The following is a 26,210-nucleotide window of genomic DNA, read 5'->3' as shown; positions in this document are numbered from 1 at the left end:
GCTTTCATTTGTACCTTAATTCTTATTATTTGTTTTTTTATGCTTACTTTGGATTGAGTTTGCTCTTCTTTTTCTAGTTTGCTAAGGTGGAAATGTAGATAATTATCTTAGATCTTTCCTCTTTTCTATAGGTGCATTATAGAGGTTTGATCACATAATTCCAGTGTGTGCAGAGGTGGTTCCCTGTACCAGTCACTACCAAACAATTCTCTGTAACACTAACTGATTGTTCTACAATTTATTTCAATTTTAATACTATCTACTTGGAGATAGTGTCAGATCCCACATGTTAATGGCCCAGTTGTAGAAGACTGCTGCTCTGACTTTAGACACCAATTACAAGCTTTTGGCCAACTGACTATAGATTGGGGAATCGAATTACCCCCTCCTTGGTCTTCTGATGCCAGGTGTTACCTGGACCTGTGACAGACTGACTATCAATCAGAGGTTCCTACCACCACTTCCTTCAGTATAATTAATTTGCTAGAGTGTCTCACAGAGCTCAGGGAAGTATTTTGCTTATTGGATTGCTGATTTTTTATAAAAAGATAGGATAAAAGGTACAGATGAATGTTTAGATGAGTATCCAGATGGAAGAAATGCACAGGGCAATGTATGGGGAAAGGGAACAGAGCTACCATGCCCTCTCCAGTCATGCCACTCTGCCAGCATCTCCATGTGCTTACAGACCAGCTCTCTGAACCCTATCCTGTTGCGATTTTATGGAGGCTTCATTACATAGATGATCGATTCAGTCATTGGTCATTGGTGATTGAACTCAATCTCCAGGTTTCCTCCCTTCCCTGGAAGACAGGGTGGGGGAGGGGGGACTGAAAGTTCCAACCTTTTAATCACATGATTGGCTTCACTAGCAACTAGTTCTCATCTTTAGGTGAGTTCCAAAAGTCATCTCATTAACATGACAAAAGACATCTTTCTTACTCCCATCACTTAGGAAGTCTCAAGGGTTTTAGGATCTTTGTGCCAGAAACAGGTATGAAGACCAAATATGAATATTGGTATTATAAATCACAGTATCACAGCATTCGATGCTATAAATTTCCTTGTAAGCATTGCTTTTACTCCATTCCAAAAATTTTACTAAGTTGTGTTTTCATTTCATTTAAAATATTTTTAATATACTTGTGATGTCCTTTACTGATGTTATTTAGAAGTGTGCTTTTAATCTCCCTGTGTTATGGGATTTTCCAGTTACCTTTCTGTTATTGACTTCTATTATTAATTCTGTTGTGATCTGAGAATAGACATTGTATGATTTTTTATTCTCTTTAATTTGTAAGATGTGGTTTATAGCCCTGAATGTGATCTAGCTTAGTGAATGTTCCATGTGAGCTTAAGAGAATTGTGTATTCAGCTGTTGTCAGATGAAGTCATGTATAGATATCAATTAACTCCAGTTATTTGTTGGTGGTGTTGAGTTCAACTATGTCCTAACTGATTTTCTGCCTGCTGTATTTGTCTGTTTCTGAGGGAGGGGTTTGAAGTCTCCAAGTGTGACAGTAGATTCATCTGTTTTTCCTTGCAGTTTTAGCTGTATTTGCCTCACATAGTTTGATGTTCTGTTGTTAGGCACATACACTTTAAGAAATGTAATGTCTTTCTGAAGAATTGACTCCTATTTCTTTCTATAATGCCCTTCTTAATCTCTGATAACTTTCCTTGCTTTGAAGACTGCCTGTACGGAATTAATGCAGTACTTCTACTTTTTTTTTTTATTGTTGTTAGCATGGTATATTTTTTTCTATATATTTACTTTTAATCTATGTGTCTTTATATTTAAACTGGGTTTCTTTTAGACAACATATAGGTGGGTTGTATTTTTCACTTCCTTCTGACAGTTTCTGACCTTTAATTGATGCATTTAGGCATTGACATTCAAATTGATTATTTATATAGTTGGATTAATATCTACCATATTTGTTACTGTTTTATATTCGTTGTCTTGTTCTTTGTTCCTGTTTTTGTCATTACTCTTTTTCTGCTTTTTTGATTTTAAGTAAGCATTTTCTATAATTCCATTTTCTCTCCTTTCTTAGAAGCATATCAGTTATACTTACTTTTTTTTTTAACTTTTTTTAATGGTTGCCTTAGAGTTTGCAACTAAAGTCTACTATCAACAGTGTACTACTTTATGGGTATTGTGTGTACTTCATAACAAAATAATCATTGCTTCTTCTTGTCCCTAGTATCATTGCTGTCATTAACTTCATATGTCATTAATTTCATATATAAGCATACATAAGCATATATTCATGTGCATAAATGTATAAGCATACATAATGAAATACAGTGTTGCTGTTATTATTTTGAATAAACTGTTGTGTATTAGATCATTTTAGAATTAAAAAAATGAAAGTTTTTATTTTACCTTCACTGTTCCTTCTTTAGTGCTCTTGCTTTTCTTTGTATAGATCCAAGTTTCTGACCTATATTATTTTCCTTCTCTCTAAAGAATTTTTGTTAACATTTTTTGCAAGCCAGGTCTACTAGCAACAAATTTCCTCAATTTTTGTCTGAGAAAGTCTTTATTTCTCCTTCACTTTTGAAGGGTAATTTTTTTTCAAAGGAAAAGAATATATTGGATTAGAAGCCCAACAGGGATATTTATTCTCTGTTAAAAAAAGTTTTCCCTCCTGCTCCACCACATCTATAGAGAAATATATTTTATTTTTATGATTTCAAATTATTTTCATACCTCACAATGGATGGGACTTGATCACATAATTGTTTTATGATCTCCTATGCTTATGTTATGAATGCCGTTCCTCTTATTTTTGATCACTTTAAGCACAGTTATTTAAACTTTTGAAACATTGATCTAATTTTTCAGGGTAGAGAACTTGAGATTGCTGGGGTTTTTTTCTCTCTCATCACTTTAAATTTTTCACTCCATTCTCTTCTTGCTTACATGATTTCTGAGGAAAATCAGATGTAATTTTTATCTTATTTCTACTATTGGTATTGTGTTTTTTCCCTTTGGCTTCTTATAGGAATTTTTTGTTGTTTGATTTTCTGTAATTTGAAAATGATATACCTACGTAGAGTTTACTTTGACGTTTATCTTGATTGGTGTTCTCTGAGTTTTCTGAATCTGTGGTTTGGTTTCTGATAAAAATCTGGGGGAAATTCTGAATCATTGTTTTTTAAAAAATATTTCTTCTTTTCCTTTCTAGCATTCTGGTATTCCCATTACGCGTATGCGACACATTTTGTAGTTGTCCCACAGTCCTTGGTATTCTTTTTTTTTTTTTTTTTTCTTTCCAGTTTTTGTTCTCTTTGGCTTTGGGTTTTTGAGGATTCTATTGATATATACTCTAGTTTACAAATTCTTTCCTCAGCCATGTTCAGTCTACTAATATTCCCATCAAATACACTTTTCATTTCTTCTACAGTATTTTTTATTGCTAGCATTTCTTTTTTGTCGTTCTTAGGAATTCCATCTCTCTGCTTTTACATTGTCCATTTGTTCTTTTATGATGTCTCTTTTATCCATTAGAGCCCTTAGCATAAGGGCTTAACATAATTTTTTCTTGATAGACAGTATGTACTTGGTAAAAGGAACTGCTATAAATAGGCCTGTGGTAATGTGATGGTGAGATTTCAGGGAGAGAAAGCATCCTTACCCCTGTATTAGTCTTTTAGTCAGCTTGTGCCTCTGGACCATGAACTTCACAAATGTTTCTCAGTTTTTTTTCAGCCCCCTTAGGTGGGAGAAGATGACTGTAGTTGACTGTAGTTGGATATTTCCTTTCTCTAGGTCAGTTAGGCTCTTATAATACCTCAGCAGGTCAGGATTGGTTAACTAGATTCTCCTGAGGACAGGCCTTGTTAACAGATTGCTCTGGTATGTTTCAAGTTCATTTTCCTTTCCCCTGGGAAGCCTGGGAGGGTTTTTCTGATACTTATGAAAACCTGGTTGATCTCCTGGAAATAAATTGCAGTGTAAATGTAGAGTCCTGTCTATGAGGGGAAGGGTTGAAAGCACTGAGATTACATCAATTTGTCAATTACAGTTCAGTTTTCCTTAACTGGACACTGTTTGCCACAGTGTTTCCACTTAGGTGTCTCTGCTCTGATACCATGACTCCCTCTGGTTTGCTGTTTGTCTTCTCAATCTTGAGGGCATCAGTTTGCCCTGTTCTTTTCTTCTCTTATTGGACCTAGAAGAGTTGTTGATTTATCAGTCTGCTTAGCTTTTTACTTGATAGAATGGATGGGCTCGTGGATTCCAGGATTTTTACTTTCAGAACAGAAACCTCTATATTGCTTTGTTTCATCTCTCTCTGACTGCTGGTTCGCCCTGGATTTGAACAGCATTATAGAAGTGTGCAGCAGAGTGAGGAAACTGAAGCACTAGCATTTTTGACAGAAATGAAAAGAAGAGCCCCACAACCAGAAATTATCCGGGAAATCATGGAAAGGGAAGAACTTGGGAAGTAGCTCAATGACCTTATGTATGAGTTCAGCTCTGAGCTGTACCTTTGTGATTCCGATCCAAATCAGAGGTCTAACCTTTGCAGTGAGGCAAGATAAAGAATCAAAAGTCATTCAGGTGGAAAGGAAAAAAAAGAACTATCCCTTTTACAGATGACATGATTGTCTATGTAAAAAATTCTTAAGGATTAACACACACAAAATTCTAGTAAGCAAGTTCAGAAAATTTGCAAGAGACAAGTTTCTCATGCAAGCATAAATTTTATTTCTGTGCATTAACAGTGTATAGTAGGAAGCCAAATGAAAAATACGCTTAACAATAGCTTCAGAAACTTAAATATTGAAAATATAAATGTCAGAAACATGTAAGGATCTGTGTGCTGAAATCTATAAATCGCTGATGAAAAAAATGGAAGTATTAAGTACATGATGAGATATATTGTGTTCATGTAAAGGAAGATTCAACATAGTAAAGATGTCATTGAATTGATCTATAGATTTAACATAATACCAATTAAATCCTGGCTAGATTTGTTTGTTGATATATGCCAGGTGATTTTTAAAATTTATATGGAAAGGTAAAGTAACTAGGATAGCTAAAATGACTTTGAAAAAGAATGAAGTTGAAGGAATAATACTTCCTGGATTTAAGACATACTATAAAGCTCTAATAATGAATACAGTATGTGAATCAGCAAGGTGATAGACACATGTATCTCTATAATAGAATAGATTCTAGAAATAGTCCCACACACATATGGACAATTGTTTTATGGTGAAGGTGCAAAATCAGTCTAAGGGAGGCATAGTTGTATGCCAAAAAATGGCTCTTGACATAAACCTCACACCTTAAAAAAATTTAACTCAAAATTAACTCTAAGTGTAAAATATAAAAGTGTAGAACTTTTAGAAGAAAACATATAGGAGAGAATCTTTGTGATCTAGACTAGGCAACATCAGTTTAGTCATAACAATAAAAGCGTGTACATAAAAGACAAAAATTGATAAATTTGACTTTGACATCATCAAAGTTAAAATTTTTTAGTTTGCAAAAGATACAACAAAAAGATGTTACAGACTGGAGGAAGATGGTAGAAAATTTTTACCTGACAAAGGATTATATCAAGAATATATAAAGAAGTCCCTTAAACTTCAATAGTAGGAAAACATAAAATTCAATTTAAAAAAATGGGCTTAAACTTGAACAGACACTTGACCCAAGAGGATATAAGGATGTCAAAATAGCACATGAAAAGATATTCAGCATTATTAATCAATAGGGTAATGTATATTAAAACTAGTATAAGATACAACTACACACTTAGTAGAATGGCCAAAATAAAAAATACTCATGGTTCCGAGTGCTGGCAAGGATGAGAAGCAACTGGAATATATTAGTGGCGGGATTGCCAAGTGGTACAGCCATTCTGGAAGTTTGGTAGTTTATTACAAAGTTAAACATACACTCTTACCTTATAATTCAGGCTCTCTACTCATAGGTTTGTGTTTATGAGATATGAATGAAAACTGTGTTCACCCAGAGGCCTTTATATGAATGTTTCTAGTAGTCCTATTCATAATTGTTGTTAACTAGCTACAACTCAGTTGTACACAGACTTTGGTAATCCATTTATAAAATGAAATACTATTCAGCAATTAGAGGAATAAACTCTTGACATACACAACTACTTGGATGCGTCTCAAAGGCAATATGTTGAGGTCAGAAAGATAAAGTCAGAAGGTTCTGTACTAAATGATTCAATTTATATGACATTCTTGAAAAGTCAGAACTGTAGTGATAAATAAGAGAGGAGTAGTTATTCAAGATTATGGGAGTTGGAAGAATGTGATTGTAAAGCTGTAAAGGGATAGGATACATGAACGTTTTCTTGGTGTGATGGAACTGATCTGTATCTTGATTGTGGTGGGGTTATAAAAATCTACATATCTGCCATTTTCAGAATTGGACACACACACGTGTGCACGTGCGTTCCCACACACACACGAGAAAAGAAATGAGTCAGGGGTTTTTGCTGGATTATTTAAAAGATACTTAAAAATAATAGAAAATTTCTGTAAAGTCTGAATACCAAATAATTATTTCAGCTTTCCATGTAGTCAGCTGTTTTAATATTTATTTTCTTTATTGGATAATTTTAGCGCTTCCAGGGTATACTTTTTAATCCTGCTTCTGTTAAATAGGCTCTGCTTGGCTGAAAATGGAGCTCGCATCAGGATAAAGGAATGGCCATTTGGCCTCCCTGCTGGGGCATATTTTGATCTTGGGGGGCATTAGAAGATGCATACATAGTAAAGGTCACACATGTATCATTATAATCTCTCTATTGTACTTTTGGAATTTTGAACTTCTTAGGTGTTAGAAAGTTACATCATGACATTTCTAAAGTATCCATGGATTACACATGGTTACTGTAGTGGTGCTGCCCCTTGTAGCACGTCCACTCAATTTTCAGAAAGGGACAAGCACATTTAGCACATTGTAAGTGGCCATTTTTCGATTGGGATTAAATTTAAATTAGTAGGCTTTAAGAGTTATTTCTTCTACAGTAGAGCCTTTTTAGTAAATATCTATTGGCTATTTAGAGTTATGAATGGAGCTGATCAAAAGGCTGTTTTGTTCTCACTATATAAATGCTGGTAGATACTATATACTAACATGCAACTATGTCATAAGAGGTTTAGAATAAATTCCTTTAGAAGTAAAAATTTTAAAATTTTGTTTCCTATATAAGACAGATTTTGAGATATTTCAGTCACACGTTTATAAACTTTGACTTTTTTGGTTCTAATATATTTTGTCAGATAAAATAGGTTGATGAAACATAAAATCAAAATCTGTTACCAGAAGGTAAAAATGTGTAATAGCCTGATTAAAATAGGGCCTTTAAAGAATACTCTTAAATAGCCATGACAGTGGTAGCAAATTCAGTAGAAGCTGCCTGTCTCCTTATCAGGCTGTAAGAAAACGTAGAAATTACTGAGAGATTTCATGGCTAAGGGCAGGCTTAGTGATTTCATGTGCTACCAGTGTATTCCATCTGTCCTTACATTTTACTGTGCTGCATTTCACTGTTTTCCTTGTTTGACTCTGCAGATAAATGTATTTTACTTATTTCGGCATGTATCTCCACTGAACTGATGAATGTGACAGTTCGTGTATCAGGTTCATTGCATATACAGGCAGGTAGGCAGTGTTCTTTTAAGAGTGCGTCTTTAGGAATACATTGTCTAAAAGTGACCGTTAAATGTACCTGGAATTAGAAACTTTTTAGAGCTTTCTAATTTTGAACTGTGAAGGAATTTAACTCTTCTAACTTCTGTGAGGTTGGTTTTTTTTGTTTTGTTTTGTTTTGTTTTGTTTTGTTTTGTTTTGCATGTGTGTCACGAGAAATTAATTGCGTTGAGTGAGAAATTATCTTGGGTATGGACTTGAGTTGATTTCTTTTACAGTTCTGTTCCTGCTCTGATCACTCTCATCTCAGAAAAGTTTTGTAGTTAAAGAAATAGCATAGAAACAATGGTATTAGATATTTTATATAATTTTAATCATCCTTTGCAAGATTTCAATGTATCTCAATACCAAATTAGGCTACATAAAAAATGAAACCTTATGAAAAAGTCAAAAGATTTTCTCCCCTACTGATACCTTAATTTTAATGGAGGTTAATCTACTTCTGAATTTATTCTGGCAATTACTTTGTCCATAGTGTTTCTTAAGATATTAAAAGCATCCTTTTAAAAGGGAAGGAGGTGTTGGATCTTGGGCAGTCTTTAATTTTTTACGTTATAAATTCCGTTCTTCTCAATATATTTAAGCAGTTCATCTAGCTGAGGTACATGGCTTGTTTCACTATAAAGCAGATTGAAAATCCAGTTTCTGTATCCTAAGAACTGCCTTTGAACTGAGGTTACATATTCAGTCTTAATCATTTCAGTTATACGTTAGGGCTGTCTTTATGATATGTTACTTCTTTAAATAATCAAATACCTCAAAGGTAATAAAACTTTAGGATCACATGACATGAGTTATCTACATTAGTTACTTTTAAAAAATAAATAATGGACAAATTGAAATGGATACAGTTACATTAAAATCAAGTCCAAATCTATATATAAATTTTAATGGAACCTAAATATGTTACGTATTTTTCATTAGAGACAGAAATTAGTCATGTTCATACGTAGTTATTAAATATTCTCAGGTATTTGTGGGCCAAGACTATATGGTATTCTTTAATAAATGGACCAGAAAACTCTAGCAAGATAATAAATATGCTAAGTCATTAGAGGTATTATAATACTATTTTCTTCATTTTTTCTAAGGTCTAGGCCTTTATGAGTATGGTACTTGAAATAAATATTATTTTCAAATTTAATGGGAGCTTATTAAGAACTGGAAGATAATAATTATTTTTAAGAATAACCCTATAGATTGTTAGTGTCATTTTCCTTAAAGGGAGACAGGATTATTAAACACCCTTAACTATTCCTGAAGTAGAATTGCTACGCATAGAACATGATATGTTATAGTACTATCTATTGAAAAGTTTAGCAATTTTACTTTATGAGATGAAAGTCAGTACACTTTTTGTCTATCAAGTAAAATATTCCATGAAAATCTGTTTCTAGGTATTGCTATACTTTTCAAGAGAATCTTCTATGTTGTATAAATATACTAGTTTTGGCTGATAGATACTTGGTTTTTGGTTATCCTATATACTTAGATCCTCTACAGATGAACTGATGTGTCTAGACAGGAAGTGGTATGTAGGAGATATAGGAATGGGCTGAAGTATCCTTTATATTTGCCTTTGTATCTAGGGGAGTTGGAAATAGGCAAGAATGGAGAGAAATTTTGTATGGCAGTACACAGAATTTTGCAAGTTTATTGTGAGCCCTGCAGCAATCCGATGCATTTTAGTTACTGGTAAGTTTGTTAAATTATGTTTGCAAATGTACCTCTTCGAAGATGGCCATCTATTTACTATTACATCCACCATGTCAAATATACCTATTTTAAAGATTTTTTTTGAAAAGATGTGGTATTGCTATTGCATTCAGTTTTAGGTATCAATTTAAAATACTTTTGTTAGTGAATGCATTTGACTTTTCAATTGTCATAGCTAAAACTGAAGTGAAATTAACTTTATATGGGTAGCATAGTCATGTGTTAAGATTTTGGAATAAAATTAATATTTCTGATTTTGTAATGGAACTCCACTGTGATTAGAAGTCTGAGCTAATTTTGTAGATGTTTGAGAAAGAGTAGTCCTTCTGACATAAAAGAATAAGAAAATCCATGGCATCCTTGTAATTTTATATAGTTCTACATAGAGGGTAATTTATTGTAAGAAATATATTTTTTTTTTTTTTGCATTTTTTTCATGGACCATAGGGACCATAGGCATTTCCAGTCTTTCTTTTTGGCAGTGCTGATTTTTAGGAATTTTAGTCATCTTTCCCCCTACATCATTAAGTCAAGTGTAGGTCAGAATTCCATGAAAAGATTAGGACATTGTGTAATCTCTGTGCAGTAGTTTCTTTATTCTTCTCAAACATTTAGGCAGAAGTATTTTGTGCAGTAGTACCTGTGCAATTATTTGTGAAGTGGCTTTTACTATTGATACAATTCATTAAAAATGGACTAGATTGCCTAATAGCTGTTCTTCTTTACAGAAACATTAAAAAAATCCCGAGATTCTTCGGTAGTTGTGTTTTATTTGTAAATGTCTAACTTTAGGACAAAATAAAAGAACATCGTTGACTTGTAATACCAGTTTACTTTTTTTTGTGTGTGGTTTAAAGAAATAGGGCCAATTAATGTAATCGAATTTTAATTTCTTGTAATGAAGTACTTTATTTCCAGATATACTATTTTTTTTCTAGCTGATGTCATGTAACCCATTGAACTATCAGTTTTTATAACAATGATAATTTTGCTATTGATTCTTTTAATGAGAATTTCTGATTTGAACAAGAATAGCCACATTATCAGAGAAGTGTGTTATCAATTCTATTGAAACCAGAAGAGCTAGAATAACTTGAGAGAATACAATCACTTTTGGACTTAGTGATTTTCAAGTTTTCCTCATTAATAATTTTCTTAATACCTTGCAGGAGTGAGTACTTGCGAATTTAAAATATATTTAGAAAATTGTGGTTTTACCCTTTCTTGTGAATATAAATAGGTAATTTAGGGTACATTATAAAGCACAGCAAATAGTTATTTTAATTGCTGATGAAGTTTGGCTTGTCATTTATTGTTATAAACTACAGTAAGGATATACAATGAGGGAATATATATTTTCTTAGGAATGCCATCATGCGTTAATGCTGCTAGTTGAAAAATTTTCAGCATAACTTTGTGAAGTATTATCAAAGCTTAATTCAATGCAGTCATTTATTTTTGTTTTGTTTCTTGCTTCATTCAACAGACATATCAAGCGCTTTATCTTTGTCTGGCACTTATCTTTGTGTGCTTTTATGTGTTTGTGTATACATTGTATAATTAACTGCCACTTTCATTTCAATATTATACAGATCATTTGTTTTTCTGCTCTCATGAGCTTTCCTGAAGGCATATATGGACATATTAAAAAACTTGTTGTATATTTCTATGGATATTTTGTAAAACATATACATTTTTTTTGAAAAATAGGTCTAAATGAAAAGTTTATTTTAAAAACAAGTGTGTTCTTCCAAAGCAATATTGCATACATACTTAAAATTCCCTAAGATAATATGTTCTTCAAAAGAGTATTATGATGAAAGTCTTTATTGTGGAGAATTGATGTATTTGTGGGTGTGTTTCTTATGTCAGATTTACTTGAAGCAGGTAATGTACATGTGTGTAGATGAACTTCAGTATTTGGCTTTGGAATTTAAAAAACTATGCATTTGTATTTTGATTTATGATATTTAATTTTAAAGAGATGAGACTAATTTTCTCATGCTTGTGAGAAAATATATTCCTGTACAATATAAGGTATAACAATCACTGTCAGCAAAATAAAGATTAGATTTGAATTTGGTTGTTATCTTTTTGGCATAATAAAATTCTGAAATGGAACACTGTGTTTATGATCAACATTTGATGATTACATAATGAAATTATCTGTACTTTACATGCAGTGCTACTCTTTTGGCATTCCTGGTTGAACTACTTAAAAGTTCAGTAGCCATGCAAGAACAGATGCTGGGTGGAAAAGGCTTTTTAGTCATTGGCTACTTACTTGAAAAGGTAAGTGATACATATTGATGGTTTTATTGTGTTGTATATAGCTGAACAACTGACAATCCCTAATTATATTTTTTCTATAGTTTGTCTTTTCATCGACTGCTCATTGTTGGCTAATTCACAAATATTTACTTTTGTATTTTGCATTTAGATTTAAGTGTAGACATTGAACTAAATTGGGTGCTAGAAATCTATATAATTGAGGAATTTTGAGTGAAGATAGAAACTAAAGAAATTTTTTTTCCTCTATCTTTATTCAGAGTTACAAGTATTTCCCCTTAATTCTTTTTCCTGGTTGTTTCTTTGCTATCTTTATATTCAAACTACGTTTCTTAGTAGTTTTGTCTATTTTATTTTAAATGGATTTTTTGTTTTTTGCTTAATTTTCCAATTATGAGGTAAAAAAATCTTTATTTTGTAATAAGCGAAACATTAGTTTGTGATTTATCTCTGCTTTTAATATATCTGAATATTTAAGATAGGTTTTCTTTAATCACTACATAATATAAACAATACAAAATAGATGGTTTTAATTTTCCCCATTTTGTGTCATTTGTGTTTTGGGTTTTTTTATGACCTTCTTTGCTTTAGTTACAACTATAACCAAATTACAATTCTGGTAATGAATCCTGGGTTTCTGATTATGGTCTCATAAGAGTTTGGTTGTATCATGTGATTTCTTTTAAAAAGTAAAGGGGCAAGTTATGTATACAAGTATTGGCTTTTTTCTTTTCTAAGCAAATATCTGTCACCCTCATTAGCTCTCTCAAACCTATTCTTATCAGTTAACACTAGCATATTGTTGCTCTGAAAATGGAACTATTTGAGAATAATAGAGGTGAGTCCTCAAGTGAGAAGAAGAAACTTATTTTTCTCTTCGGAAATAGTATTGAGAAGACCTTTGGAGATAGTTTTTTCAACTCAGATTGCTCTATCTTTGAAATCCTTGTAACCTTTGCTTTGAAATAAGTATTCTTTCTTGAAGGATTGATTGGTGATGGAGGAGGGGTAGGTTATTAAATAGATCGATCATCGACAGCATTTCTTTACTGAAATAATTTTTTGCAGTAACATTAAGCTTATCTTTCAGTGTTTGGTTTCATGGAAAACTATTTTTTTTTCTATCTAATTAAGAATTGTTTAGAGGATTTATATTAAATTACATTTTACATGAATCAGATATTATGAAATGCCTTTGTGATAATACTGTGTATGACAAGATCACTAACAAGCACTACCCCTTGAATATACTTTTCATCTATTTGCTGAGAGTTTATCAGCATACTTCTAAAGTGAGCATTCTTTTACAGTTAAAATTTAGCTTAAAATTAGAAATTCAGTGAGGGGCACCTGGCTGGCTTCATCATTAGATCATGTGACTCTTGATCTCGGGGTTCCAGTTTCGAGCCCCAAGTTGGGCATAGATATTCCTTAAAAATAAAATCTTGAAAAATAATAAATTAAAAAAATTAGAAATTCAGTGAAAGGGCTTTAAATCAAATAAAAAGACATATTCAGTTCTTCCTCTTTCTCAGAAATAATATCCTTAAAATTATATTGTCAAGTTAGGTATAAAAATTATCTCATTGTGGCTTTAATTTGCATTTTTGGAAAATTTGAATAAGATTGGACATATTTTCATATGTATTTATAGCACATCCACTTTTTCTTTTTTATGGAGTAATTATTCATGTCCTTTGCCAGTTTGCCCCATTTCCTTTCAAAACCCCCACTTCTAGGCAACCTGAAATCTACTTTTGACTCTGATTTGGTGTACTCTAGATATTTTATATAAATGAGAGCATGTATTTGTCTTTTGTATCTTATTTCATGTACCATGGTGTGTACAAGATTTCTTCCATCTTGTAGTATATATCAGTACTTTATTCCTTTTAATGGCTGAACACTATTCCATTGTCTGTATATAACACATTTTGTTTATCTATTCAAATGTCAATAGACATTTGTGTTTTTTCCAGCTTGGATGTTATGTATAATGCTGCTATGAATGTTCATGTACATGTTTTTGTGTGGACAGATATTTTTATTTCTCTTTGTTAGATACCTATCTATGAATTGATTTGCTGGGCCTTTAATATGTTTATGTTTAACCACTTGAGAAACTGCCAGATTATTTTCCAAAGTGGCTCCACCATTTTACATGTTTACCAGCAGTGTATTAGGTTTCTAGTTTTTCACATCTTTTCAACATTTGTTAATTGTCTTTTGTATTCTAGTTTATTCAAGTGGGTGTGAAATGGCATTTCATTTTTTTATTTGCAATTCTGTGATGTCTAATCATGTTGAGTATCTTTTTCATATGCTTATTGGTATTTGTGTATTTTCTTTGGAGAAATGTCTATTTAGAACTTTTGCCCAGTAAAAAAATTGTGATATTTTCATTATTGAATTGTAGCAATATTTTATTTGTATACTAATCTTTATTTGATACATGATTTGCAAAGATAGTCTTATTCTGTAGATCACATTATGTTTTAATTTGCATTTCTATGATGACAAATTAATTTGAACATTTTCATACATTTATTGTCTTTTAGTAGTTATCCTCTTTTGGTAAATACCTGTTCAAAGTGTTTGCCCTTTTTCATTTGAATTATCTATCATTTTCTTGATTTGTGATAATTCTGTTTTTATCGCAGATATGAGACCTTTGTTAGGTAGGTATCACGAATATCGCTTCTTTGGTGGCCTGCTTTTTCATTCTCTTAATCTTTTTTATTAATTTTAATTATATAATTAATATAATTTTAATATAGGTCACCATTTCATTTTCTTTTATGATTAGCCCATTTCGGATCCTAATGTATCCCAAAGCCATAAGACTGTTCTATGTTTTCTTTCCAAATTTTGTTTTACTTTTCACATTTAGATTTACAGTCCATCTGGAATTGAATTTTGTGTATGGCATGAGGCATAAGGGTCAAAGTTCTTTTTTAACCCTCAAATATGTAGCTAGCTGGCCTGGTACTGTTTACTGAAGATGACTTCCCACTGCATCGCAATTTAATTTTTGCCATAAATCCGATAACCGTATATAAATGATATCATTCCCAGAATCCATCTTTTGTGGGTTTTTTTCTTTGAGCCAGTACAACACTATCTTAATTTGTATGCCTTTTTAGTATATTTTGATATATCATAGTGTGTCATCTAGTTTTATTGTTCTTCAAGATTACTTTGGCTATTATTGGGTTTTTGCCCAATATTATACATATATATATATGTATTTCCTTAAAATGGCTCATGTATATATATATATATATATATAATATATATATGCCTATCAATTTCCACCAAAAATGGTAGGATTTTCATTGTATTATATTGATATTTTTATTTTGAACCTTCCAATTCATACATTTAGTGTATCCTTCTATTTATTTAGGTCTCTTTGGTAGTTTTCTGTGTAGAAAACTTTCTGTCTTTTTGCTAGATTTATTTCTAGATAACTTGAGGTTTTTCAAATGTTAGTTTTTTTATTTGTCATGGAAACATAGAAATATAATTGGTGTTTATATTGACCTTTTGTATACCAATATTGCTGTTCTTCTATTAATTCTAGTACTTTGTTCTTTTTTCAAAAACATTTCTTTGTAGAAAATCTCATCAACGGAGAATGGAAGTTTTATTTTTTCCTTTCCAGTATTTATTCTTTTTATATTTTTTCCCTTGATGTTGCACTAAGACTTCCAGTATAATGCTGAACAGAAGCTGTAATAGTGAGCATCCCTATCTTATTCCAGATCTCATGTGCAAAGCTTTCAGTAATTAGCCACTAAGTATGGAATATGCTGTAGATTACTTTTAGTAGAATTAGGAAATTGTCTACTACAAGTTTGCTGAGTTTTCTATATCATAAACAGGTGCTGAGTTTTGTCAAATGCTTTTTCTGCATTATTTGAGATAATTACTGTGTTTCTTCAATTTTTTCCTAGTTTAGTGAACTACAGTAATTGATTTTCATATGTTAAGCCACCCTTATATTCCTGGAATCCTATTTAGTCTTAGATCCATCCCTATTCCAATCAGTCTTTTTTCCTTAAAATGGCTCATGTCAGTGTCACCAATAGTCTTATATTCTTACATCTTAAGATTCTCAGTTTTCATCTTATCTGACCTGTTAACATTTAAGTTCTAAAAGTCTTTCCTTCTTGAAATGAATTCTTCAGTTGTATTTTGTGACACCATTCTTTCTTTGTTTTCTTCCTACTTCCTTGGTCTCCTGATTTATTCTCTCCTACTAGTGCCTCTTCTTTCTAAATTTTAAAGGCTGATTTTCCTCTCAAATCTTTCATCCCTCAGTTTTCTCTACTTAATAGTAGAGAATTCACCAAATAGTTCAGACCAAAATGTTAATCCTTTTTGACTCTTTGACACACTAAATCCATACGCTGGTAATTATGTTGTCTAGGTATCAAACATACCCAGAATGAATGACTGCTTTCTACTTACTACCTTACTCCTTTCTATATCACATTGATATCATCTTATTTCAGACAGTCATCCTCTTTCACTATTGATTATCCACGGTCTCTTTTTTACTTGCAGCCAGACTAATCTTCCTAAAATGTGTCAGACCTTACTGCTCCATCCTTCTCAAGGTAAATTCACAATTCTCTTACCTCTGACATCATCTCTTATCATCCCCCTCTTATTTTCTCTGTTGCAGAAACACTGGCCATGCAAAGACTTCTTTGCCTTTCCCTTAAAAACTAAAGTGGTAAGCATGAGTCCATCTCAGGATTTCTACATTTTCTTTTCCCATTGCTTTCATCATTCTTTTTCTAGGTATCCAACATGGCTTGATTCTACAGTTGATTTAGGATTTCGCTTATGACACCTTATCAGAGAAGTCTTCCCTAATCACTCTAAATAGAATAGTACCCCTTCTTCCATAACCATCTCTATCTCCCTACTCTCCTAATTTTTTACAGCATGATTCTGACTTCTTTTTTTACTTGTTTATTTTCTGCCTCTTTTCACTGGAATATAAGCTTCAGCTTCATAAAAGCAGGGACAGTATCTTTTTTGTTCTCACCTTATTGGTGTGTCTTCAGTACCTAAAGAAAGAATACCTGCCTCAATAAATATTTGTTGGATTTAATTGAATAAATGAAAAGCATTTGCGTACTTGTCTGATTACCTCAAAGAATATGTTTTTCACCTTCCCAGATGAATATTCACACTGTTTTATTTTTAAACATCAGTTGCTGGATGAATAGTATAGATAATAAAGTCTCCATTTTTATTTTATCATCAAATAATAATAAGCTAATGGTTAACTGTCACTTAGCTTTATCTCCTTGTCTTAGAAGGTATAACTTAGTTATCAAGGAAGATAGTCTAATGATGAGAGGCTTTCTGATTAATCACATATAGACTATTTCATGAACAACTTTCGAGGTTCTTTGTTTTGTTTTATTTTGCCAAAATATGAGTTTGAAGGAAACTTAGGTTATCTGATGTATTCAATATTTTTGGTTGTTGTTAATTTAAAAAATTGAATCAAAGTGGCTTAAACATTTAGGAAAAATGCTTGCTGTTGTAACTGGAAGTCTAGTGATAGGTGGCTTATTAGTCATAGTCCTGGTAGGAAACAGATATCACACTCAGACTTGGTTATTGAAGAGTTTAACGCAAGGATCTTTGAAAAGTTGCGAGCATTGTTAAGGGAAATCAAGGTTTGCAGAGGTGAGAGGAGTGAGTGTTTATCGTAACTCAAAAAGAAAGTTATTGTTGTTCTAGGAGAAGTTGTACCTGACAAGAGTATGGTCTTCAGTAAAAGAATATAGTGTATTTACCTGAAGAGGTAAAGCCAGGGTCCCCCCAGTTTCATTTTTTTCCTGTCCTTTAATTTCCTGCTGATGTCTCTAACTAGTCAAACCCAATGGAAGCCAATAGCCAAGGGAGCCTCCCAAGCACAGAAATAGGTTGGGGAAGGTTGGGGAGTAGATCAGTTATAGCCAGTAAAACATGTCCATGAAGCTGGGCTCTAGAATTTGGTTGTCTGAGTCTCAATTATGCCATCAAGGACCCAGGGTTTTTCTGTTCTGCCATCTATACTCATGATTTTATTTGCCACTGTAACTACTATCCTTTGTGGTCCTAAGAAGGTTGCCAGGTCGAGTTAGTGCTATAGGCTTTCACATCCAGGTGGGGGGTAGATAGAAGAGCTCCTTTCTCTCAATTACTGAACAACATCCTTCCCTCCAATTTGATTGCTCAGGTTAAGTCTTGACCTACTTTGAATTATTTGTTGCCATGAAAATTTTGATGAATCACTGTCTACCTGTCTCCCCCAAACAACAGCAACAACAGCAACACAGAAGTGATTCATATTGGATTAGGCTTTTGGAGCTCAATTTTGGTATCCTGGAAGGAGTGAAATGGATATTGAGGACCAACTACTTAATGACGTACCTCTACTAATTAAAATAATTTTCCACAATTTACTTAATAATATATATATAGAGAGAGAGTGGTTTCTGCAATAAAAATGAACATTTCTGGTGATCCATTCCATTGTTGGCTGCTGTAAATGTGGGAAAGGCCTCTTTTTACTGAATAGCAACTTGTCCCTATAACATCCATTGCTCCTATTTGATTTAGTTACTTCTGGAGTGGACATTATAATTGTTTTTTCCTAGCTTCTAAAATTCTATTTCCAGATATGTTCCATCACAATTCATATAGCACTCATTGTACTATATGTCTTCAGTCATCACACAAAAATAATGTTTTATAGTTTAAATTTCAGAGCATGCATTTTACAGATTTATAACTATCAATTATTTTTTTTAAAATAGCTTTACTTGAGAAATGAAAATAGCTTTACTTGAGAATATATTTTTAAAATAGCTTTACTTGAGAAATGAAAGCAAATATCAAAATAAAAAATATTTTAAAGCAATCATTCAAACTAAACACATTAAAACAGAGTTCGATATCTTCTTTTATCTTCTCCTAATCTGTGTTTTGTCTTATCTATTCTGTTCTTATTCTGTTCTTGAATTTGACATGAATTTAGTTAAACATGTGCTGAGAATTATGGCAGGTACCGGACAGAAAAAAAGATGAATAAGATAGTATCCTCTTTTATATCAGGAAAGAAAGATATGTGAATAATTAACAGTAATGCAAGGCAGAAGGAGGAAGTACTACTTATGGTAAAGGTAACATGCTATTGAAGGGAACTTTCATAGAAAATGAAAAATCCTGGTAGGATTTTTGAGTAGGCCAGTAAAAAAACCACAAGTTTAGAAAGATAGTTCCTAAAGATCAATTTTAGAATAAAAAGTACCACCAAAAGCTTAATTGCTCTGAAAAAAACTGACACTTTTTTTAACTAGTGTGGAAGGAAGGCCTCATGTGATGCTTCCACCATATCTTTTATAACACAGAGCAAGTTAAAAACTTGTTTTCAAATTATAAATTACTTCCCCAAATGAATATGTTCGTAATGGCCAATCTGATTTTATATTGTTTTAGTGTTCTTTATAAACACAATAATCTTATTTTTTTATTTTTACTTTTTAAAAGATTTATTTATTTATTTATTTATTTGACAGATAGAGAGAGAGGGAGCAAGCACACAAGCAGGGGGAGTGGCAGAGGGAAAGGGAGAAGCAGGCTCCCTGCTGAACAGGAAACCCAGTGCAGGGCTTGTTCCCAGAACCCTGGGATCATGACCTGAGCCTAAGGCAGACGCCTAACCAATTGAGCCACCCAGGCACCCCAACACATGACAATTTTATAGGATAAAATCTGATCTCTTAAAATTTAATCTGGGAACAGGACCTGACTCTTCTATTTCAGAGTTTTAAGCATAAAAGTAGAATTTATCAGATAATTTTCTTGAAATCTTTATTACTGAATAAAAATATATTTATAATGATTATAATATATGTAAAATTACATATTATATTCTATATTCTGTGTATTATTATATCATATATTATATATTATATTATTATAATAAGCTATGTGAAATTATAGCTAGTAAAGGAGGGGCTGAAGCTTTATATAACCATTGATCTCTTATTTTAATTTTATTCACCTATCTATGAATAAAATGTCTTAGAATTTAAAAGTATTTTATTCTTTTTATTAAAGTTTCTTTAAAGTGAGTGCTCAGATTTTGATTTGCTCTTTTCTTTTTTTTTTTTATAATGATTTTTTATTATATTATGTTAGTCACCATACAGTACATCCCCGGTTTTCGATGTAAGGCTCGATGATTCATTAGTTGTGTATAACACCCAGTGCACCATGCAATATGTGCCCTCCTTACTACCCATCACCAGCCTATCCCATTCCCCCACCCCCCTCCCCTCTGTAGCCCTCAGTTTGTTTCTCATAGTCCATAGTCTCTCATGTTTCATTCCCCCTTCTGATTACCCCCCCTTTCTTTATCCCTTTCTTCCCCTACCGATCATTGTAGTTCTTATGTTCCATAGATGAGAGAAATCATATGATAGTTGTCTTTCTCTGCTTGACTTATTTCACTTAGCGTTATCTCCTCCAGTGCCGTCCATGTTGTAGCAAATGTTGAGAACTCGTTCTTTCTGATAGCTGAGTAATATTCCATTGTATATATGGACCACAACTTCTTAATCCAGTCATCTGTTGAAGGGCATCTTGGCTCCTTCCACGATTTAGCTATTGTGGACATTGCTGCTATGAACATTGGGGTGCATATGGCCCTTCTCTTCACTACGTCTGTATCTTTGGGGTAAACACCCAGTAGTGCAATGGCTGGATCATAGGGTAGCTCAATTTTTAACTTTTTAAGGGACCTCCACACTGTTTTCCAGAGTGGCTGTACCAACTTGCACTCCCACCAACAATGTAGGAGGGATCCCCTTTCTCCACATCCTCTCCAACAATTGTTGTTTCTTGCCTTATCTATTTTTGCCATTCTAACTGGCGTAAGGTGGTATCTCAGTGTGGTTTTGATTTGAATTTCCTTGATGGCTAATGATTTTGAACATTTTTTCATGTGTCTGTTAGCCATTTGTATGTCTTCATTGGAAAAGTGTCTGTTCATATCTTCTGCCCATTTTTTGCTCTTTTCTTACAGATTTTTTTTTTGCTTTTTGGGGGCACCTGGTTGACTCAGTCAATTAAGTGGCTCAGGTCATGGTGTTGGGGTCCTGGGATCAAGCCCCGGCTCCCTGATCAGCAGAGAGCCTGTTTCTCCCTCTCCCTCTTCCTGCCCCTCTGCCTACTCTCTGTCAAATAAATAAATAAATAAATAAAATCTTAAAAAAAAAAAAAAAAAAAAAAGAAAAAGGTTTATTTGCTTTTACCTCTCCCCCCCCCCCCCCCGGTTTAATAATTCAGCTACTTGTTAGGATCATTTTCCCGTCTTCTTATAAAATTTTCATGTAAATTTATGCTCTTAGGCTTGGTTTGAATTTTGTAGGACTATTGCTAATCTACCCACCATTGGCGTTTTTGTCAAACATACAAGCATAGTAATAAAAAAAATCATTGCTACCCTTATGATACTTCAAATTAATTGCTCCCTACTTGGTAAAACATTTTCTTAATCACTCTGCCACAAATTTGCTATCCACTGTGTTTTTTCATGTACTTACTGGCATCCAACTTGTTACATATTTTACTTTTTTATGTTATTATATGCCCCTGTCTTCTCCTCCCTTAAGATTTAAGTTCTGTGAGGGCAGGGCTTTTTTAGTTTTGTTAACTATTCTTTCCACAGTGCCAAGGAGAGTCCCCAGCAAATAGTAAGTACTCAACATGCATATTTTCTGTATGACTAAATTAAAAGTAGTGAATCTGCCTTTAAGTAAAGGAAATGGTTGCAAGGGTTTTCCAAGTTGAGGGAGCATGGTAGAGAAAGCAGATGAAGCAGACTGTGGTGTGTAGGTGAAATTGACCCAAAGAAATATTTTATTTGGCTCAATGAAAAGTTTTCTAGTGTTGAATTGTATTTCCTTTAGGTATCTTGGGCAGCTCTCACTACTCTTTATTGTCTCCTACATTGTTAACTGTTTGAATATTGTAATCATATGAGTTTGTGACACACTTGTGTAGAAGTGTGAAATGCATAGCATGCTTATGTCAAATTTATTGAGCTGCCCTTGTTAAGTAAACCATATGGGAAGTAAAATTGGCAAGACAATTTAGTCCCTTTTAGACCTTAATTATCCTGTAGTGATACTTGATCTTCAGTCAATGGATAATGGAGAGAAAGGTGTGATGTGACCTGTGCTTTGGGGTTGAGTGGTAGGTGATTCTTTATCCTAGGGAGGATCAAAAAGGATCACTAGATGAGGAAGAAAAGATTTGTGTAGTAAGATATATTTTGACATTTGAATTAAAATTAGTTGGTCTTTAAACAACAGCATTTCCTCTATAATACTTTCATCTGAAATTATACTCTAAGGTGGTATTTTCCAGTCAAAAGATAATGCAAGTCTCGTATGTTATTTAAAATTTTTTGATAAAACATAACCAGTGAAATTAATTTTAATAATGTATATTATTTAACCTTATATCTCCTAAATATTATCACTTCAACATATACTCAATTAAAAAAATTGTAAAAGATATTTTGCATTATTTTTTATTCTAAATTTTCAAAATCCCATCTATACGTACTTATAACACTTGTCACCTAGGACTAGCCACATTTCAAGGGCTCAGTAGCTACACATGGCTAGTGGCTACTATGTTGGACAATGCAGCTTTAAGGTTTGGTTTGAATTTTGGAAGGTCTGTCATTTATCTAAATAGCATTGGTAGTAGGTTACCTACTGGTGATGGCAGTTGAAAATCTTAATGGGAGTGTTAGGCTGGAGATATTGTTATGTGAAGCTGTGGAAACGTAAAATATCATCAAGAAAGAAGGATTTTATGGAAAAGAGAAGCCCAATAAATTTCAGCAGTTCCCATCTTTTAAGCAAAGGACACTGGGAATAATCTGAGGGTCAGTATTTCCAGGAAAGTGAGATTTGCTTTTCTTATACCATGGCTAGATTGAAAGGTTTATGCTGAGTAAGATGCTTTGTATTTGGCCATGTGCAACTCATTTGTGACTCTGTGAAGAAAAAATTCAGTGGAATGTGGAGTCAGTTTATTTGCCTCTTGGTTTGGATCTTGTGAAAGCACTTCTCTTTCCCAATATCTTGTGTGTGTGTGTGTGTGTGTGTGTGTGTGTGTGTGTGTGTGTATGATCATGATAATTAATTTTATTCCATTTCAGTTTCCTTTGAGATCTCTTCTTTAGTCAATTTATACAAAAATGGGTTGAAACCATTTTTATTCATAGCTTATTTTATTTCTTTAGTTTGTGTTTAAAGTGACATTGTTTAACCTGAGTTACTTACCTGCGGTTGTTCTGGAAAGGGCTTCAGGTAACAAATTGTCATTCAGAAAATTACCTTAAAATTTTACGTTTCTGAATATAATTAAATTTTGAATAACAAAGGAAATATATAGTTTTATATTTAAATTATTAAGTATGGCATATGAAAAATTCATACATACTTATTGTAAGTCAGCAATCTTAAAATTTGATATTCTGGATATTTTTAGCTTGAAAATCTTTTCTTTTTCTTTAGTCATCAAGAGTTCATATAACTAGAGCTGTCCTGGAGCAATTTTTATCCTTTGCAAAATACCTTGATGGTCTATCTCATGGAGCACCTTTGCTAAAGCAGCTTTGTGATCACATTTTATTCAACCCCGCCATCTGGATACATACACCTGCAAAGGTATAAATTTCATTCTCATTCATTTTATTTTAGTGTAATATTAATAAATTATGGTTATGGATTTAAAATATGCAGTAGAAAGCATTTGGATTTTTTTGGCATATTTTATAGTCAACCTGAAACAGTTGTATTACCAGAATCAGCAATCAAAATATTAAATATGTAAATATTAAGATAAATGAAACTGTAGTTTAAGCTTGATATAATAACTATGTTCTGAAGTTAGTAGTTGTGATTCATATCTTTCCAAGAAAGAATTTGGTACACTGATTATTAAGACTAAGAAAAGAGAAAATAATAGGTAACCAATTATATAATGATTATTACAATCATTGTGACTGGAAAATTGCTTATATTGTGAATATAGAGTTTATGTCATGATTGTAAATATTCTTTGTTTTAAAACAAATACATACATTGCTTTTTATATGTCAACATAAAATTTTTATTATTTTGTATACCTTAATTCAGCCCTCTTGTATTCTAGTGGAAGTCGGTAATGAGGGACATTCTTCATGAAAGTGAGCTGCCTTTTACAGTTTTCAGATTTTCCAAATAACTTCAGTTACATTATATAGGGTCTGACTTTTATTATTGTTTAGCATGTTAATTGTGGTGCTAAACTCGGACTTTAAGTTTGTTCACTTTTAAACAAGATATTTTACTTGTTATCTCTCTACTTACCTGGTTAGGTTCTGATACTGTGGCAGTGGGTTAAGAAATTTGGAATTATGTGAACTTTTAGGATATATGACAGAGTGTATTTTTTCCAAATATGATATAGCTGACTCATGTTAGTTCTGTTCCTCTGAGCTGCTGAAATGTACTTTGATTAAGGGCTTTAGTCTAGGTAACTTTTTAAATAATTTGATCTTCCTATCAGTTACTTTTGATTGATTAACTCATTTAAAATTATTTCTTTGTTAATAGCTACAGATTACCTTTATTAATATAAATTTTATTAGAATATGTTGGCTGCAGATTATTTCTTTTAAAAATATAAATAATATTTAATAAATAGTTATTTTTAACCTCATAATAAATGGCTCTTTCTTGGCCTTTACTAATTTGCATTTAAATTAGAATGCGTATTTATAATATAAACACTTGAAGCATTTTAAATTTATTTTAATGCTCTGTTAATATTCTGTATTAGGTTCAGCTTTCCCTATACACTTACTTGTCTGCTGAATTTATTGGAACTGCTACCATTTACACCACCATACGCAGAGTAGGAACAGTATTACAGCTCATGCACACATTAAAATATTACTACTGGGTCATTAATCCTGCTGACAGTAGTGGCATTACACCTAAAGGATTAGGTAAGTACAACACTACCACTACGTTCATTGTACTATTACTGGTCTATATCCTGAGTACTGTTATAGGAACCAGATGTGCACGGTTATGAAAATATCACTGAACTATTGTCTTTCTTATATAGTAACCTTGTATATTGAGAATTTTTTGTGGTAGAGAAATTTATAGTTCTGAAATATTAAGTTATTTTTGGAACAAAGGCAGGTAAAAAATAATATTCTGCCTTTTATCCTATATGCTTGTTGTGGCTCAGGGAAATATATTCGTAATATTAAAATCAGATGAAGTTGATCATGGCCAATGTGTTCTAATACAGTTGTTTCAACCCTTTGAGATAGTTACCTTTCTTTATATTTTTCTCCCAAATTCACCCTTTGTTCTAAGTGTAGTAGAAACTAATTTAATACTTCGTTGTGTTGTTTAAAAAATATTGCCAGGGCACCTGGGTGGCTCAGTTCGTTGAGCATCGGACTCTTGGTTTCACCTCGGGTTGTGGTCTTGGGGTCCTGAGATGGGGCCCTGCCTCTGGCTCCGTGCTCAGCACAGTCTGCTTGGGATTCTTTCCTTCTCCCTGTGCTTTTCTCCCAGCTCATGTGGATGTTCATGGGTGTGCACACTTTCTGTCTTTCTCTAAAATAAATAAATAAAATCTTAAATAAATAAACAAAAATAAATATTGCCTACTTTCCTAGTTACATAAAAATGCATACTCATCATGGAAAATAAAATGATATAGAAGAAAAATATTACTCATAACCCAACCCTAGGAATAAGAACTGTTTCAGGTTTGGTGTGTGTTCTTCCACTATTTTTTGTTGCATTAAATGTGTGAAATATTTAAACTCTTTTACAGAATTGAGATTTTCTTGATTTTTTTTTTCCGTTTTCTTCTTGACTCTACATAGTAATTTAGAAGAATGTACCATTTACATGTCTCTAAAATTTTGATTCTATAAATAACAGTGATCTATTTCTTTGTATATAATCATTTACTTCCATCTTTGATTTGTTTAAAATTACTGAGAGTAATTACTGTGTAGTATGTGAGAGTGCTTTCTCAGCATACTAACAATAGTGTTGAAAATTATTGTTTTATAAAAATCTTTTTAATAAGGGAAAATAACATTTCACTATTTTAATTTTCATTTATTAGCTTATGTTATGTCTTTTATTGTTAGGACTTTAAAAATTGTGTTATTTGCAATCTGGTGTATTATTCTGCCATTCATGGCTTTTTCTATTGCTTTTAATCTTGATAATGCCTAAAATTTACTGAACGTTCACCATGAGTTTGAATCTGCACTAAGCATCCTGTTAATTTTGTTTAATCATTTGTATATAATGTAATAATATATGCATAGGCATGTTTACACGTACACATCGGACTACATAACTACGTTGGTAACTACGTT

General features: G+C 32.5%; 1 protein-coding gene across 6 annotated transcripts in view; it reads left to right on the top strand.

The window, feature by feature from the left end:
* NBEA (neurobeachin) overlaps positions 1 to 26,210 on the top strand; it is a 662,109-nt gene that overhangs the window by 125,577 nt on the left and 510,322 nt on the right. For all 6 annotated transcript variants that reach the window (XM_048215508.2, XM_048215507.2, XM_048215504.2 and 3 more), the window contains exons 11-13: positions 11,608 to 11,716; positions 23,323 to 23,475; positions 24,632 to 24,800. In XM_048215508.2, coding sequence (XP_048071465.2) covers positions 11,608 to 11,716; positions 23,323 to 23,475; positions 24,632 to 24,800 — 431 coding nt within the window. The remainder of the gene's footprint in view (positions 1 to 11,607; positions 11,717 to 23,322; positions 23,476 to 24,631; positions 24,801 to 26,210) is intronic.

Source organism: Ursus arctos, unplaced genomic scaffold (assembly GCF_023065955.2).
Source record: "Ursus arctos isolate Adak ecotype North America unplaced genomic scaffold, UrsArc2.0 scaffold_10, whole genome shotgun sequence".
In the NCBI taxonomy this organism is placed as follows: Eukaryota; Metazoa; Chordata; class Mammalia; order Carnivora; family Ursidae; genus Ursus; species Ursus arctos.
Note: the sequence above shows the minus strand (reverse complement) of the source record. Positions and strands in the feature narration are given on the sequence as shown.